At 47.2% G+C, this 17871-nt stretch overlaps 1 protein-coding gene across 1 annotated transcript in view; it reads right to left on the bottom strand.

Annotated features, from left to right (window-relative positions):
• Positions 1-17871, bottom strand: part of LOC105489504 (ankyrin repeat domain 33B) — a 92689-nt gene that overhangs the window by 29301 nt on the left and 45517 nt on the right. The window contains exon 2 of the mRNA XM_011754337.3: positions 6784-6913. Within this exon, the coding sequence (XP_011752639.1) occupies positions 6784-6913 (130 nt within the window). The remainder of the gene's footprint in view (positions 1-6783; positions 6914-17871) is intronic.

A 17871-nucleotide genomic window follows, 5' to 3' on the forward strand; every position in this document is an offset into this window, starting at 1 on the left:
GATTAAAATGGGACATCACCTGATTGGGCCTAAACAGCCTCTTTGGCAAAACAGCACAGGAAAGTCATTTTCACTGTAATTCCCTGATGCCTCTGTGTCTTTTCTGACAACATCTCTCCTGGGGTCTGTGACTCTGATCGTCTTCAGTGTCCACTGAGAGGCGCCCTTGGCCGTCATCAGACTAAAAACCTCCAAGCCCTCCATCCTCAACATGGGGTCCCTGGGCCAGTGGCATCAGCCTCACTGGGAAACCTGTTGATCTGCTCATTCTTGGGCCACACCCCAGGCCTATCCAAAGAAAGACTCCAGGGCCAGGGCCTGGCAGTCTGTGCTTCCACCAGACCTGTGTTAATGCTCACATGAACCAGCCCAGGTGATGCTGATGCCAGAGGCGCAAGGTTGGGAGCCAGTGTCTAAGCAACGATGCCCATGGGGATGGGGCAGCCCCTAAAGTTTCAGAAAGAAATTAAGGAAAATCTCTTCTGCACGTTGAGGCAATTAAGACACACACAAGGAAGCTTTTTAATCTGTGTTTGTTTAAATGACGTGAAGTCCCTCTCCCCTCCGCCTCCCTGTGCAACCTCAACAATTCAGTCCCAAAGCCTCAGGCAGCGGCCTAGGCTGGGTGTCCAGGGATCAGAGCCCAGGCCAGAGGGTGGGTGCACACCGAGCTGGCCACAGAGAGCTCAAGCAAATCAGTAAACAGGGGAAGATAACAAAAGCCAGTAAAAAAGAAAAAAAAAAGGCCAGGCCCGGTAGCTCACGCCTGTAATTCCAGCACTTTGGGAGGCCAAGGTGGGTGGATCACTTGAGGTCAGGAGTTCAAAACCAGTCTGCCCTACACGGTAAAACCCCGCCTTTACTGAAAATACAAAAAGTAGCTGGGCGTGGTGACTGGCGCCTATAATCCCAGCTACTCAGGAGGCTGAGGCAAGGGAATCGCTTGAACCTGGGAAATGGAGGTTGCAGAGAGCTGAGATCGTGTCCCCGCACCCCAGCCTGGGCAACAGAGCAAGACTCAGACTCAAAAAAAGAAAAAGAAAGAAAGAAAACGAGAAGACAAAATACATTATAATAATGATTTTATTTAAATGTAAAAGGCAGAGTAAACCCATCTAGGCATCAAATCATTAACAACAGTTAACTCCAGAGAGCAGAACTGGAGGAGGGCTGAGAGTGAGGTGCAGGAGATATTCACCCAGAAGTTCCTTGTTCATGTGGGGTTTTTTCCTCCCAAACACTCTGTATTGTATTTTAAAATCAGACTCCAAGAACATCAGCCAGGCCAAGTGGAGGAAGCAGGATAACGGCTGAGGCCTCTGCTCGCCTCCTCCTGTCCACCCAGGCAGGTTGCCAGCTGTGACGCTGCCCTCAGGACAGCCCGGACCCTTGTCCACACCCCGGCCATCCAATCCTGCTACTTGACTTGGACTCCAGCTCTGTCTGGCAGCCTGGGCCCCCCTGGGTAGGCCAGCTCCCAGGAGAGCTGAGAACACGGGAATCTTCGCCCCTACCCAGCTTCCCACCTGCCACAGTCTGCATGTTTCTGTCCTCCGAAACTGCTGTGCGAAAATCCTGTACCCAGGTCGATGCTACAGCAGGTGGCTTTGGGAGGTGATTAGGTCCTGAGGGAGGGGGTCCTCGTGGTGGGATTAGTGACCTCACAAAAGAGGCCCTGGAGAGCTCCTTATTTCCTTATCGCAGCCTGGGCAGCTGAAGACACCATCCGTGACCAAAGGCAACAGAGAGAAGCCAGGAGTGGACTAGAACCATCAAGGACCACCACCCTATTTCTGTTTCTTAAGTAAGATGGCAGAGACAGGCCCCTGTTGATGGGGAGGATGAGGTATTACACCTAATTCAGTGAACCCTGCAAAACTCCGGCAATGCCCCACAGATAGAAGGGCAGAAAAGGAGAGGTGGCCTATGGGGATGCTTTGAGACCCACCGATGACATCTTGCAACACCCCAGGCACGAGGCCAGGCAGGGCACTAAGCTCCCGATGCCACCTTCCCCCTAAGGTGCCACCAGGCAAAGAGCAGGGGCTCCTCCTTGGTTGTTACAGCCTCCCCTGCCACACTCAACTCGGAAGTAAAACTACACAGCGCAGGAGGGGAGTGGCTATGGGGCCTGCACCTGGTCCCGAATTCTTCCCGCCATGCCCCAGGCTGCTGGGCGCGGAGCCTGGAAAGCAGCTGGAGCCTTTTCCTCCTCTCTTTGCCAGAGCGCCCTCCAATCTCCAAGAGGACCTGTGTCATCCTTGACTTAAAATAAACCGGAGGATGAGCGCAGTCCCAGCAGAAGGATGAGCAAGCCAGAAAAAAAAAAAAACAACAACAACAAAAAACCCTGGATCAGTGTAAAGACAGTGAGATTCAAAAAGAAGGCGGCTGGGCTACAGGATCAGGGCAGCACCTTCATCTGCAATAGATTGATTGCTCCCCGGTTGTCTCGTGCCTAGGAAACCATTTTAAAAATGAAATTGGTTTATTGCAAGAAGCAAAAGAAAATTTTTCAAATTTTAACAATCCATATTCTTAGAAAAATTCAATAGGTCACTGATTCAGTGAAAAACATAAGCATTTGTGGAAAGGGAAGCAATTTGAAATCTGGAGAGACGGCAAGAAGTTAAAAAAAATTGAACTGCGTTTTTGAATATGGTGTATAAGACCAAATAACTTTTGGTGGAATATATTGGAAGAAAACAATCACAAAGAAATAACGGGCTTTTACTTAGCAGGTCTGATGTTGGTAGCAGTGGTGGTATTCTAATTTCTGACTCTTTGGTAAAATAAATAAATAAATAAACAAACAAACAAACTATCCATAGCTGGAAACTGAGCTAATGAGGTGACTGGGTCTCTTTTCCCTCCAGGAAAGTGCTGGTGCTGGGTGCTGGGTGCTGGGTCTGGGTGCTGGGTGCTGTCCAGGGGACCCTCTGGGAGTACTTACTTCCTAGGCGGCTCCACAACTCTACGGGCATAGAAGTTAAGCTGTAAAACTGATTGTCTACAGCAAGGCAATGGCACTGTATCTGGTAGAGATATAATTTACTTCCTGTTATAGCTCAGGCTGCTATAACAAAATACCATAGACTGGATGGCTTAAACAACAGACATGTATTTCTCACAGTTCTGGAGACTGTGAAGTCGAAGAACAAGGCACCAACAGATTCCTTTGCTGATGAGGCTCCTCCTCCTGGTTTACAGGCAGCTGTCTTCTCACTGTGTCCTCACATGGTGGGGAAAGAGCGAGCTCCAGTCTCTTCCTCTTCTTATAAGGACACTAATCCCATCATGGTGGCCCTACTCTCATGACCTCATCTAAACTTAATTACTTCCCCAAATCCCCCCCTTCTAATGCATCATATTGGGGGTTGGCGTTTCAACACATGAATTTGACAGGGGGGGACATAAACATTCAGTCTATAACATCACCTTATAGAAAAGATAACCCACAACATTATATTATATTGCTTTATAGGATATTAACCAGTTTTGCATCTATTAGCAGATGTATTTCAGCATTTGTGACTGCCTCTATGTGCCTGTTCTTCAAATTTCCTTTGAACTGGCCTTAACTAATTACTAGCCCATCACTAATTAATGAGTTTTCACTTTCTATCCACCTAACAGTCAAGTTTTAAGCTTTTGAAAATTATCCTTTAGTATCACCATTTTGTGCACATCTGTCACAGGACAGGAAAATGAGTAAATGCATTGTGATTGCAGCAAACCAGGTTTCTTGCTGACAAAGAATGGGGAGAAGCATATAGAGGGTGAAGAGGGGGAAGACTATGGTGTTGCATTTGGATTGGAGGTATCCTTATTTTTAAAATTTTTTTTCTAACTCTGCTCACTGAAATGCCTAGAAGCAATAACATTTAGTGCAAATGAGCACAGCTAGAGGCCAGATTTTGGTTTCTAAACACCATTCCCCACTAAAAAAGAGCTATCATTCCTTGAAGATACAGCTGGTTGCAGATGGGGACTGGGAAAGTCCAGGGAGAATGTGGAACACTTTGGTGTGCCATAAATCAAGAAAATACTCAAAACTGACAGAAACATGACAAAAAGACACTGGAGCCATCTTCAGGGTTACCCACTGGCTAGGTTTGGGATAACTTCAGCACTGAAAAGAACGAAGGTGTTATTGAAGTAGAACACACAACATTTTAAAAAAATGAGTAATGGTACTGAAAAAAAGGGTGGGGCTAAAGGAAAGCTCTTCTTTATAGAAAAATATCAGATAATAAGTGTAAAATAAATTATTCAGAAAAGGATTATCAAGGGCAAAAATTGGTGGGGAGACAGGATATTTATACAATCTCTAAGTATCACCTTGCAGATTACTTCTTAATTACAGAGGGGAAATATCTGCCTTTAAAATGGAGAAATGTGGTGATTCTCACAGTAAGCAGTTCATCAAATTTTAGCATCACCCACATCAGGACAAACTGGCGGTATGCGTTCCTGATCGGACACACCAAGGATATAGCACGGCCAATGCCATATTCTTGCCAAAAATATACACTGTGCTCCAGACTCTGAAGAAACAATCATGGGTGAATACGAAATCAAAACACTTGCAAATAGGCAAGACTTTGGGAAGTACCTCATGAGTATCAAAGCACAGCTATTATCTCTAACACACAAAGAGCTCTGGCAGATCAGTAAGAAAAGAAATCCCTTCTTATCGTACAGTCTCATACCGTCATGACCTAATCCATGTCCCAGCTCTCACCAGCAACACCTGTCCCTCATCTGGATTTCTAGCAGGGACCAGATTTTGGAGCTCCATCTCTTCCTGACTTGCCATGGAGACCTCTTTACTTAGAGGTCTCAGAGCATTTCAAAGTTATGAGAGCCAGCTCAAAACCAGTGTTCCTCCCATTCCTCTTCTTTTACTTATATGCCTTTTGCAGTTGGTGTTATCCCCTGTCCCAAAGCCCAAAGCCATCCTAGATCCCCAGCTCTCCTCAACGGCCCACATCACCACCACCGCCACCTGTGTTTCCAGCCGCACAGCTCCCGGCCCTTCCCTGTGCTCTGAGCCCTCTGCTAGGCCCCCAGGATCCTCTCACCCCTGTCACCACTCACACAGCCTCACGCTACTGAAATACATTCTCTTGCACTGTGCTTAGACTTTTAATGGTCTGGTCCCCGTCCTCCCCTCATCTCTCCTAGACACATGCCATCCTACAGCCATGCCCACCTACACTGTCCCTAAGACTCGCCATTCCTGAGAACTGCCCGGCTCCCTCTCTGCCCCAAGAAGGTCTGCCCCTTCTTGCAAGACCTCTAGCCTTCAGGCTAGATGGAGTGTTCTTGTCCCACAGCACCGAGCTCCAGCAGACAGATGGTGCTGGGCTTCGCGTCTGTTTCTCTGTCCCATGAGCTGCAGAATTACTCAAGGATGGGGCTGCCCTGTACTTCTGTATCCTTGGTCCCTGACATGGCAGCTGGCCCACGAGAGGAAATGAATCACTGAATGCCTTACAAAGCCTTTTCACACTCTTGCTAGGCTTTCAAAGCCTGGAATCCTCCATGGAGGTGATGCCTCACGCTCCGAAACCTGAGGAGGTGAACCATGTTAGCGCAGCCCCTAGCCCTTTCTAAGTTTGGAGAGTTCCCCACTCTATTCGTCTTGATTGAAAAGTGGGGTGCCCAGACCACTCCCACCATGGGGGATGAAACTGTCAAACACTGGTTTTTCCAGCCTCCCTGGCCCCCCACCCATCAGATCCACCCAGGGTGGCTTTGGTACAGGGGCTTGTGAAGCAACAAGGGACAAGGAGGTCTCCCTTTGGTGACAGCAACAGCTGTTTCCCAACCAGAATCAACATACAGTGTGGTCCGGGGCACTTCCTCCAGTTTCCAGGCCCTGAGTGGGATTCTCAACAACCCCTGACAACCGTGTGAGCTTCCCCTGCTTCCCTCAACACACAAGCGCCTGTCCTTCCTGGCTCAGCCACAGGCAGCTTCTTTGTTTGCAACTGAGAACCTGACCAATGAAACAGACAGAATCTTTGGAGGCCAAGAAATTTGAAAGGGGTCAGTGATAAACCTGGTCAAGACCACTGTTCCAAATGAAGTGTAATTATGAAGAGGCAAGCATAGGTTTCATGTCAGTCCTCAAAAAAATGTCTGGATACAATTCCAAAGGAGGAGAGCCGCCATGCACTTGGCAACACTGACATAAGCGCTGTCCTCTCGATGACTATGATGGGCTGAGGGCCACGTGCTTGGATACCCGCTCACAAGAGGCTCCCACTAATTTCGTCTCAGCTTGTTACACGGATACTCTAACAGCTCTCAGAAACAGTTCCTGGCATTTCTTTAATTCTACAGGTAAAGTGCAAGGTCACCTTCTACACGTGTCTACTTTCATGATTAACTATTACCGAGACACACGACTGTGTCTCTTCCACTGGTGGGTCTGCCAGCCTTGTGCCACCCCGTCTTTGGAGCAGGATGGAGTGTGAGGCTCCAGGTGAAGCGGTGACAAGGGTGGCTTTCTGGTGCAGATTCATATTCAAAAACTTTGGACAGTATCAGAGCTTGATCTGCCCACACTGAATTCTGAACAAGTGGGTAAATGCATAGTGTCCCAAATGCACAGCTTGTGCACTCACAGCGATCAGCCCTTCCCTGGCAACCCTCGGTAGCAGGACATGGTTTCCGATCATTTCCATCCTGACTGCATCGTACCGGGAGCCCGGGCTGCCTGGGGGCGGTGCTCTGGCCACGGCTCTGGGAGGAAAGGGGGAAGCCAGCTCTTACCTGCCTGTGCAGCTGTGATTAGGGCTGTGTTCCCCTCGCTGTCCTGCCAGTTGACGTCAACGTGGGGGCACTCTGCTAAGGCCACCACGGTATCCACAAAGCCGTGGTAGCAGGCGACAATAAGGCCGGTCTAGAAATGAAGAGGGGAAGCGGGTCAGAGGGGCAGAGCCGGAGCATGGTGGGTCAGCACTGGGGACCCCAAGGGGCACCCACTACCCTCCAGGGGGCTGGACAGGGCAATGACAGGGACCTGGAGTCCCAATTCTCAGAGGTGGTTTAGAGTGAGCCAGCTGCTCGATCCTTCTCAAATGTGTGTTGAGCACTGACTCGAGTGAGGGCCTAGACGTGAAAACATCAGTGAACTGCTAAGGCCTCAGCCCTCCTGGGGTGTGCTTCCCCCAGGGAGGGAAACGCACCAACTATGGGGCTCGTAGAGATATAAACGACAGAGCACGGCAGACGGCGATGGGGTAAAAAAGGTGCGTGCAGGGCAGGGTGCAGCTCTCTAGGGAATAGGGTGGTCAGGCTGGGCTTGGCAGAAGTGAGGTTGGGGTCTGTGCGTGAAAGAGGCAAGGCAATGGGCCACAGGGATAAAGAGAGGGGGAACGCCCCAGTAGAGGAAACAGCTCAAGCAAAGGCCCCAAGTCAGGACCGTGCCTGGTGCATCCAGGGAGCGACCCAGAGGCCGGCGGGGCTAGAGCAGAGTGAGTGAGAAGAAGAGGAGTAACCTGGGTCCAGGAGGCAACAGGGGGTCTCAGAGGCCGTGGACAGGGCCCTGGGGACCCCCTGAGTAGGGGGAGTGTCCTGAGCCATCGGCTGCCAATCATCCGCATCCACTCTGGCTGCTGGGCAGGAAACAGGCTCTAGAAGAACAGGGTGGAAGCGGGAGCTGGTGGGAGACCACTGTGGGGCCAGGCAGGCGAGGATGGTGTCACACCAGGGTGGGGGCAGCAGTTGGGGAGGCAAATTTGGATTCTGGAAAGGAAGATTTGCTGTTAGAATGGAGGTGACGTTGAGTAGAAAAAGAGCCCAGGATGACCCCAAAGTTTTGGCCCTAGCAGCTGAGAGGATGCAGTTGCCATCAAATGAGAGGGACAGGCTATGGGACAGGGTGGGCGTGGGGACAGATGGCCTGCAGACTTCAGTGTATTGTATGATACTGTCTCTGGACAACCCAGTGGTGACGTCAGGTAGAGATGGATAGCAGCGTGGAGTCATGGAGAGAGAACCAAGCTCGATAGATACACTGAGAGTTGATTTTGTACATCTATCAATTAAATATTACCAAACGTTAAAATCTTAGCTCCCAGTGGAATGGCGCAAGAAGTGGGGCTTTGGCGGGGTGATTAAATCACAAGGGTGGAGCTCTCATGGATGGGATTAGTGTCCTATAAAAGGGACCTCAAGAGCTCTCTTGTGCCTTTCTCCTCCAAGTGAGGACACAGGCAGAAGTCTGCAGTCTGCATACTGGAAGAGGGCCCAGGCCAGAACCCCACCGTGCTGGTGCCCTGATCCTGGGCTTCCAGCCTCCAGGAATGTGAGAAATAAATTTCCACTCTTTGTAAGATCTTAGCCTTCCAGCCCCTAGAACTGTGAGGAATAAACTTCCATTATAAGTAAGTACCCCGTCTGTGGTGTTTTGTTGCAGCAGCCCAAGTTGACAAGGAGACTTTATAACAAAGGAAAACAGCGTAGACTCAGGTGTGAGGCTCACCGCCTCACAGACGTACATAAAGTGAGATGCTAAAATTCAACCCAGGGTAGGAGCTAATGACCAAGCAATCAAGTGTCACTCTTGGCAGTGCCAGCCACACCACCACTGCATGGGAGGCACAAAGTTTACCTTGAGAGCCACTCCACAGTGGCCCAGCCGATTTTCACCAGATTTATTGATTTATTTATTTTTTTGAGACAGAGTTTCGCTCTTGTTGCCCAGGCTGGAGTGCAATGGCGCAATTTCAGCTCATTGCAACCTCCACCTCCTGGGTTCAAGTGATTCTCTTGCCTCAGTCTCTCAAGTAACTGGGACTACAGTCATGTGCCACCACACCCGGCTAATTTTGTATTTTTAGTAGAGACAGAGTTTCGTCATGTTGGTCAGGCTGGTCTTGAAATCCTGACCTCATGATCCACCCGCCTCGGTCTCCCAAAGGGCTGGGATTATAGGCGTGAGCCAACACGCCCGGCCAATTTTTAGTAAGAATATAATTTTTCATGGAACAATAAGAGGACTCGAGTAGCTCTGCCCACTTACCTCAATAAGGCTCCTAGTTGCCCCACAGAAGAATATTAAATCACAAATATTCATGTTTTTAAAGTTCTACAGAATACCATTGATTTTCTAACACTGACATCCATACCACGGCATAATGAACTCAATAACTGTTGACTATGGAAAAGGGTCTTTAATACACTCTAGCTTATGCGCCCTTTGAAATAGGTCATTCCATCGATACGGTAACATATTTCACAAGAATCTAATTTTAAATAGAAAAGAGTGGGCTGCAGGCAGGCTCTCCTTAGAAGCTGCTGATGTTTTCAGCCTCTCTGGGAACTAAGAGTTCGCTGCCGCCACCACCTCCATTCTCCCAGCTAACCTACCAGCCTGCTTTCGCATAAATGTGCCGGAAAACTTGTCATTCCACCCAGGGAGCGCCCAAAAACCGTTTTTAGCTTCTTTGGATGGAGATATTGCTCTAGTATTCTACAATTTCCTGACTTATAAATAAAACATATTGAACATAATGTAACATCTTCCTCTGCATATAATTACACAAGTAGCTCATATTTATTGCAGAAAAAGATCCAAAAATTAAAGAGAAGAAGTAAAGTTATAGACCAGACACACACATATGCCCACATTTTTCTTTAAACTAAAACAGGACCATTTGCTATATGTCTTAGTTAGGACTATATCAGCAATATCTTCACATCAATAAAAGTAACTCTGTGTCAAAATTTCTGATAGATACGGAGTATTCTATTCTATGTGGGGTAGAATTGTCATTATTTAACAAACCCCTATTCTCGGATACTCAGATGATCTGTTTCTCACTTTCTCATGAGTAAAACCTGCAATGAAAGCCCTGGAGCTAAGGCTTTGTGTATTCTGTTTCTTGTTTTCTCAGGAAACATTGTTAGGAGCAGGATTTCTGGATTAAAGAAAATAGGTATTTTGAAAGCTTTTAGCATATATTGCAAACCTGCCCTTCAGGAAGGTCCCAGATGGCATCTGCCTTTGCCAACCCTGACATCCAACCTGCACTTAAAGGGCTCAGGTTAAAAGGAACGCCTTCCCTAGGTGGCTACAAGAGGGACATGCTCAGGGCTCCGGAAGTATCTGGCTCCTGAATTAGGTCTCTTTCAGGACCACCCTCCCCTCCCCTCCTTCTCACCTCAACCAGGGAAGGGTTCTGCTCTGGACAGATAGCACCTCCTCCCTCCACCACACTCCTCCAGCTTCCTAAGGTAAAACTTCCCAAAATGTGCAGCAGGCACCTGCTGGCAGCCACCTTGGGAAGGCTGATATAGTATTTAGAAACCTAAAAACATCACGTTTTTTTTTTTTTTTTTTTTTTTTTTTTTGAGACAGAGTTTTGCTCTGTGGCCCAGGGTAGAGTACAGTGGTGCGATCTTGCCTCACTGCAACCTCTGCCTCCCGGGTTCAAGCCATTCTCCTGCCTCAGCCTCCCGAGTAGCTGGGACTACAGGTGCCTGCCACCAAGCCCAGCTAATTTTTGTATTTTTTAATAGAGACAGGGTTTTACCATGTTGGCCAGGCTGGTCTTGAACTCCTGACCTTGAATGATCTACCTCAGCCTCCCAAAGTGTTGGGATTACAGGCATGAGCCACAGCACCCAGCCAGAACATCACTTATTATATTAACAAATTAAATGAGGCCAGGTGCAGTGGCTTGTGCCTATAATTCCAGCACTTTGGGAGGCCAAGGTGGGAAGACCACTTGAGGCCAGGAGTTTGAGACCAGCCTGGGCAAGACAGTGAGACACCATCTCTACAAAAAAAAAATTTTTTTAATTAGCCATACATGGTGGCACATGCCTGTCGTCCCAGCTACTCAGGAGGCTGAGATGGGAGGATTGCTTGTGCCCGGGAAGTCAAGGCTGCAGTGAGCCGAGATCACGCCACTGAACGCCAGGCTGGGTGACAAAGCAAGACCCTGTCTCAAAAAAAAATTGGGGATGGGAGGAAGATGATCATTATCTAAGTGAGTTAAAGCTCTCAACACATACACATGCACACACAGGAAACTGCATAGAAAACATCTAGAAGAACCACACCAAAATATTAAGAACAGAAGGAACATGAATGGGAGGTATGTGATGGTTAATTTCATGTATCAACTTGGCTAGGCCACAGTACCTAGGTATTTGGTCAAACATTATTCTAGATATTTCTGTGAAGGTATTCTTTAAATGAGACTGATACTTAAATCAACAGACTTTGAGTAAAGTAGATGCCCTCCGTCATGTGAGTGGGCCTCATCCAATCAGCTAAAAACCTTAAGAGGAAAAAGGCTAGCCTCCCCACACCCTGGGAAGAAAAAACTTGACCAGCAGCACTGCCTTCGGAGTCAAACTGCAACTCTCCCCCAGATCTCCAGGTTTGAACTTGCCAGCCCCTACAATCACACACGCCACTTCCTTAAAACAAATCTCTTTCTCTACATATATGTACACACACACACACACACACACACACACACACATACAATTTCTCTGGAGACCCCTGACTAATCCAGGGTGGGTGGGGTGGTGAAGGAATATTTTGGAAGAACTACTTTCACTTTTTTTTTTTTTTTAAGATGGAGTCTCACTGTCACCAGGCTGGAGGGCAGTGACGCGATCTCAGCTCACTACAACCTCCACCTCCTGGGTTCAAGCGATTCTCCTGCCTCAGCTTCCCACGTAGCTGGGACTACAGGCGCATGCCACCACGCCCAGCCAATTTTTGTATTTTTAGTAGAGACAGGGGTTTCACCATATTGGCCAGGATGGTCTCAATCTCCTGACCCTGTGATCCGCCCTCCTCGGCCTCCCAAAGTGCTGGGATTACAGATGTGAGCCACCCCATATGATTCTGTGCAGTTAGAATTCTTATGTAAAACAAAGCTGTATTCATGAGGAAATGATATCGTTTTAATTAACATTGAAAAAAGCAAGCAAACACAATGTTTACATTAATAACATCCTCATTAAGAAATAGTTTCACAATAACCACTGTAAACAAATGCAAACAAGAGCTGTCTGTGAAGGAAAAAGGAGGGCTGGGTGCTGTGTGAGGCCCAGCACAGTCTACAGAAGAAGAAGTGGGAGTCCACGACAGCCAGGGGAGAGACCGAGGCACCAGAGGCCCAGGGAGCCCCAGAACCACGTGGGGCCTATGGTACCACAGTAGGGGAGCCATCATCCTGATGACCCAGAATAAAAAGGATGTCACCATGCTTGAGTGTGAGAAAAAATTCCAAGAACCAAGAGAGTACATTTCAGATACTTAAAAATCCATTTCTATAAAACCCCATAATAACACCAGCAATAGGTCAGGGGAGATGTCTGTGTGGCTTTATGAATGAATGCAAGAATTCTGGCCTCTAAAGAGCTACTATATTTCTAAAAGGTGGCCATGAGCTCCTGCTAACACATGTCTGATTTGCTGGGTAAACTATTTTAGGCAAGTTTCAATCGTCTCAGGATATTTTAAGACAATGCAAATTAAAATCATCAGGGGTCTAAGAAAAGAATCTTGCATTGGGGACGGGGTGGGCATCCAGGATAAACATCAATGATAGCATTTGGTCGCAGCAGCTGCAATGGCACAAGAGAGATGGATTCCCTGTGAGGAGCCGACTTCCCGGTTCAGTTCACACAGGTAATTTAGGAATACTCAGGCGGCATGAATGAAGACTGACTCAAATGCTCCATTCTGAATGTCCTCTGGAGACAGAGCCTTACTATCTGCCATGCACGGAACATTTGTGTCCCTTCAAAATTCATATGTTGAAATCCTAACCCTCACGGTGATGGTATTAGGAGATGCAGCCGCTGGGAGGTAACCAGGTCATAAGGGCAGCGCCAATGGGATTGGTGCCCTTATACAAGAGGACCCCAAGAGCTGCCTTGCCCTCTCCACCCTGTAGGGACACAGTAAGAAAGTGCTGTCTATGAACCAGAAAGCAGGCCCATGATCTTGGACTTCTCAGCCTCCAGAACGGTCAGAAATAAATCTCCATTGTTTATAAGTCACCCAGTTTACTGTATTGCGTTATAGCAGCCTCAGCAGACTAAGACATCATCTAATTAAGCTATTCTCCAAACAAGATTCCAAAGGAAAGGATACTTCATACAAGTCTTAAAAATTCTAAGATCCCTCAACACCAGTTCATTGCTTCAACATATCATAGAAAAGCAGTGAGTACTGCAGCCTCAAGCCCAGCGCCACAGACAGGAATCCTTTCCCTGGGCCTAAATGGAATGAAAGAGCATGAGAGGGAGGCCCCAGGAAGACAGGGAGTCTTCAACACATGTGGCTTGTAGAGAAGACCAAGTGTGCACATCAACCACCACTGCTGGCCTTAAATTCCACACTACGCTATGCACTGGGTGTCATACAAGGCAAACCCTTCCCGGTCAATTCTCAAGGCTGGTAAATGAATTCAGCTGCAAAGACCAGCCAGCAAACTTCCTTTCTGAAGGGTCTCCCTAGGAGTTCCGATTTGTCTGCAATTTCTATGATATGACATCTATTTTCTTTTAAATACACTCCCTAAGTGTGATTGTTAGTATCTCGAACCAGATACTTTCTGGGATGTGTTGTTAGAAGTTTGGAGGGTAAAGGTCGGGTCCAGTTCTAGTGCAGAGGGGTGGCAAGTGGCAAGGGGAGAGGATTTCCTGGCCAGGAGGCAGGACCCAGCACTGCAGGTCAGACACCACCACTTCAGTCCACTGCCTCTCCAAAGCCAGCTCATTATAAAGAATCCCGTGGAACGTTCCGTGCACCAAACCTTAACCATGGATCAGTGTTGGGGAAAAGCGGGCGAACCACACAGACACAGGGACAACCCCAGTGAGCTGCCTGGACTCAGGCAGCCCCTGTTCCAAGTGCCCTTTGGTATGTGTGTATGAGTGTTTATTACGAAAAAAATTCCAAAAATAGAGAAAAGTAAAATAGAAAGTAAGATAAGTAAGATAAACACCCATGTCTTCATCGGTTACATTAACGAAGGTCAATATTTTGTCATAACTGCTTCAAACTTTTTAAAGGAATCCGCATTACAGAAAAAGTTGAAATGCCTTTTTGTACTTTCTTCTCCGTCCCTCCCAGAGGTGATCACTATTTGGTGCTGCTGTGAATGCTCTGATTTTGCTTTTGCATTTTTATTACATATGCATGTATCCATAAACAATATATTTATTTATTTTTACTCATTTATTTAGAGACAGAGTTTCACTCTGCTGCCCAGGCTGGAGTGCAGTGGCACAATCTCAGCTCACTGCAACCTCTGCCCCCCAGGTTCAAGCAATTCTCCTGCCTCAGCCTCCCAGGTAGCTGGGATTACAGTCTCCTGCCACCACGCCCAACTAATTTTTTTTACTTTTAGTAGAGACAGGTGTTCGCCACGTTGGCCAAGCTGGTCTCAAACTCCTGACCTCAGGTGATCCACCCACCTCAGCCTCCCAAAGTGCTAGGATTACAGATGTGAGCCACTGTGCCCGGCCCATAAGCGATATATTTAATAGAGAGCATTATTTCCTATTTCAAATATTTGCACAAAACGCTCTGCATGTACATTTGAGCCTGAAACTTGGTTTATTCAAGCAGTGCTGGACGTGATCTAGCCAAATCACTGGCAAATGCATTGTGATTACTATAGTGTCTCTGCATGTCCATCCATGCCCCTGAACTGATAGACACTGTGTCCAAAGTTCTGTGATTACAAACACAGAGCACTGAAATTAAAACCTTGATCTGTATCTCCTGATGCACCTCAGCTGGAAATTAACTGGGATCCTTGTCTGTGTCAGTTTTTCGACTAGGGCACTATTGACAAGTGGGGCCAGATAATTCTTTATTCTGGGAGGGCTGTCCCCTGTACGATACAAACCCTGGCCTCTACCCATTAGATGTCAGGAGCATCTTCTACCCTCATTTATGACAACCCAAAATGCCTCCAGACATTGCCAAATGCACCCTGGGAAGCAAAATTGCCCCCAGGAGAGAACCAGTGCTCTAAGTGGACAAGCTGGGGGTAGAACATGAGCCAAAGTCCTCTCCAAAGCGGCTGTAACAACTTCAACTCCACCACTCATGGGTGAATGTTACAGTTTTTCTTCATTCTCACCAATTCCCAATACCTTTGCATTTTCACCAGTCGGATGCGTAAACACTGTTACTGTGTTTTCACTTCACATTCCCCTCATTGCCAGTAAGACTGGCTATCTTTCCATGTACCTATTGGCGGTCTGGATTTCCTCTTTGCTAAAGGATTTAATTATGTCTTTTGTCCATTTCCCATTGGCTTCTTTGTCTCTTCCTCATTGATCAGTATGAATTCTTTTTTGTTTTGCTTTTGTTTTTTTTTTCCGTCACCCAGGCTGTAGTGCCATGGCACGATCTCAGCTCACTGCAGCCTCCATCTCCCAGGTTCAAGCGATTCTCCCACCTCAGCTGACCAGGTAGCTGAAATTACAGGTGCCCGCCACCATGCCTGGCTAATTTTTGTATTTTTAGTAGAAATGGGGTTTCACCATGTCGGCCAGGCTGGTCTCAAACCCCTGCTCAAATTATCTGCCCGCCTCGGCCTCCCAAAGGGCTGGGATTACAGGCATGAGCTACTGCCCTTGGCTGATAATTTTAAATTTTCTAGTGGCCAAATTAATAAAAGCCAAATGAAATCCTAATAAATATATTGATTTAACTCAACATATCCAAAATATTACCATTTCAAAACGCAATCAATAGAAAAATTTTAATGAGCTATTTTACTTTTTGGAGATGAATCTAGTGCATATTTTACACTTACAGCACACCTCAGTTGCACTGTGTCCAACAGCCACCTGGAGCTACCAGCTACACTACTGGGCAACACAACTCTGGACACTAAAGCTGGCATCAGGATGGCACTGGTGCCCAAGGCTGACACTAAGATGTAGCAAAGGAGGCCCTGGGACACGAAATTTAAAGAGGCGATCCATCTCAGGCACCACAGAGAGTAGGTGCCTCTGTTAGTGCTGCCCCTGAAGCTCTGTCGAGGGTGTTGCAATTGTTTTCTCTACACCACTTGCTTTTTCATTTACCATCCCATTTCACATTTCTTTCTTTCTTTTTTTTTTTTTTTTTTTTTTTTTTTTTTGAGACAGAGTCTCGCTCTGTCGCCCAAGCTGGAATGCAGTGGTGCTATCTCGGCTCACTGCAAGCTCCGCCTCCCAGGTTCACGCCTTTCTCCTGCCTCAGCCTCCTGAGTAGCTGGGACCACAGGTGCCCGCTGCCACGCCCGGCTAATTTTTTGTATTTTTGGTAGAGATGGGGTTTCACTGTGTCAGCCAGGATGGTCTCGATCTCCTGACCTTGTGATCCGCCCACCTCGGCCTCCCAAAGTGCTGGGATTACAGGCCTGAGCCACCACGCTCGGCGCCCATTTTACATTTCAATGCAGTCATATTATTAATCTTTTCTTTCATGGGAATGCTTTTTGTCATGTGTTTAAGCAATGTCTCTTATTCAAAAACCCTAAAGATATTCCTCTGTATTTAATTTCAAAAGTTTCGAAGTTTATTTTTTTTCACAGTGAGGTCTTGAATCCACCATGGTTTTTATTATGGAAATTTAAATTTACTTTTTTCTGTTTTCCTAGCACAATATATGAACACATGCATTCTTTTCCCATTGGTAGTAACAGCATGCTCAAGCACATCCCACCTCCCCATAAGCACACGAATGCACTGAGAGTTGCTTCCGTTGGTCTAGCAATCTACCTTGGCCCCAAGGCAATCCTGATTCCACACTGTAGCCTTGTGTTTTGCAAGGAAGAAACCTTCCTTGCTCTTCCCCTTCAGAACTGCCATGGCTCTTTTTTTTTTTTTTTTTTTTTTTGAGACGGAGTCTTGCTCTGTTGCCCAGGCTGGAGTGCAGTGGCGCAATCTCGGCTTACTGCAATCCTCATGGGTTCACGCCATTCTCCTGCCTTAGCCTCCTGAGTAGCTAAGACTACAGTCATGCACTACCACGCCCAGCTTTTTTTTTTTTTTTTTTTGTATTTTTTGAGTAGAGACAGGGTTTCACCATGTTGATCAGGCTGGTCTCAAACTCCTGACCTCAAGTGATTCACCCGCCTCAGCCTCCCAAAGTCCTGAGATTACAGGCGTGAGCCCCCACACTCAGCCAGCTGTTACTATTCTTGATTACCAAGCTTCGTTTTAAAATCAAATTCAGTTCTCAATCCTCCTAGAAGACGTGGTGAAGAAGACTGTGCAAAACACCAGACCATAGGTCACCAGAGGACACCTAAGACGACATGCCCGGACTGCCAGGAATAGGCATTTGTCTCCTCCTAGAGAGGGCTAAAGGAAGCTGCTGCTGGGAGGCACTCAGTAACAAGGAGCTATAAATAAGAAGATGAACTCACAGACAGTCCAGCAGGAAAACAAGCAGCTGGAAGCTCATCATCCAGCGTGTTTCACCGCCCCAAGTAGACCTCAGTATTCCTCAAAAACGTCCCTGACAACACCCTCCATTCTCTTCCATTTATCCTATACAGTAGCACGCACAGGAGGAAGATTCATTCAAGTATGGGCGACGGTCTGTGAAGAAGCCGGTGAAAGTACACACATACAGTCTTTTTTAATTGTTTGAACCAGGACTATTCAGTTGCACTGGATTCAGCCGCAGTACGCACTGGCATTATTCCATTATCTATTTCTTCCTGCCTCTCGGTAAAATTGCATTTCCCCACCCTTTCTGAGTTCTGACTTGACCATCTGGTTTGCTTTGGGTAATGAAATGTAAGTGAAATAGCAGGTGTCGCTTCCAGGAGGGAAGTTTCGAGAGACGGTGGACGATGTGCCACCTTCCCT

Source organism: Macaca nemestrina, chromosome 6, assembly GCF_043159975.1.
Source record: "Macaca nemestrina isolate mMacNem1 chromosome 6, mMacNem.hap1, whole genome shotgun sequence".
Lineage (NCBI taxonomy): Eukaryota > Metazoa > Chordata > Mammalia > Primates > Cercopithecidae > Macaca > Macaca nemestrina.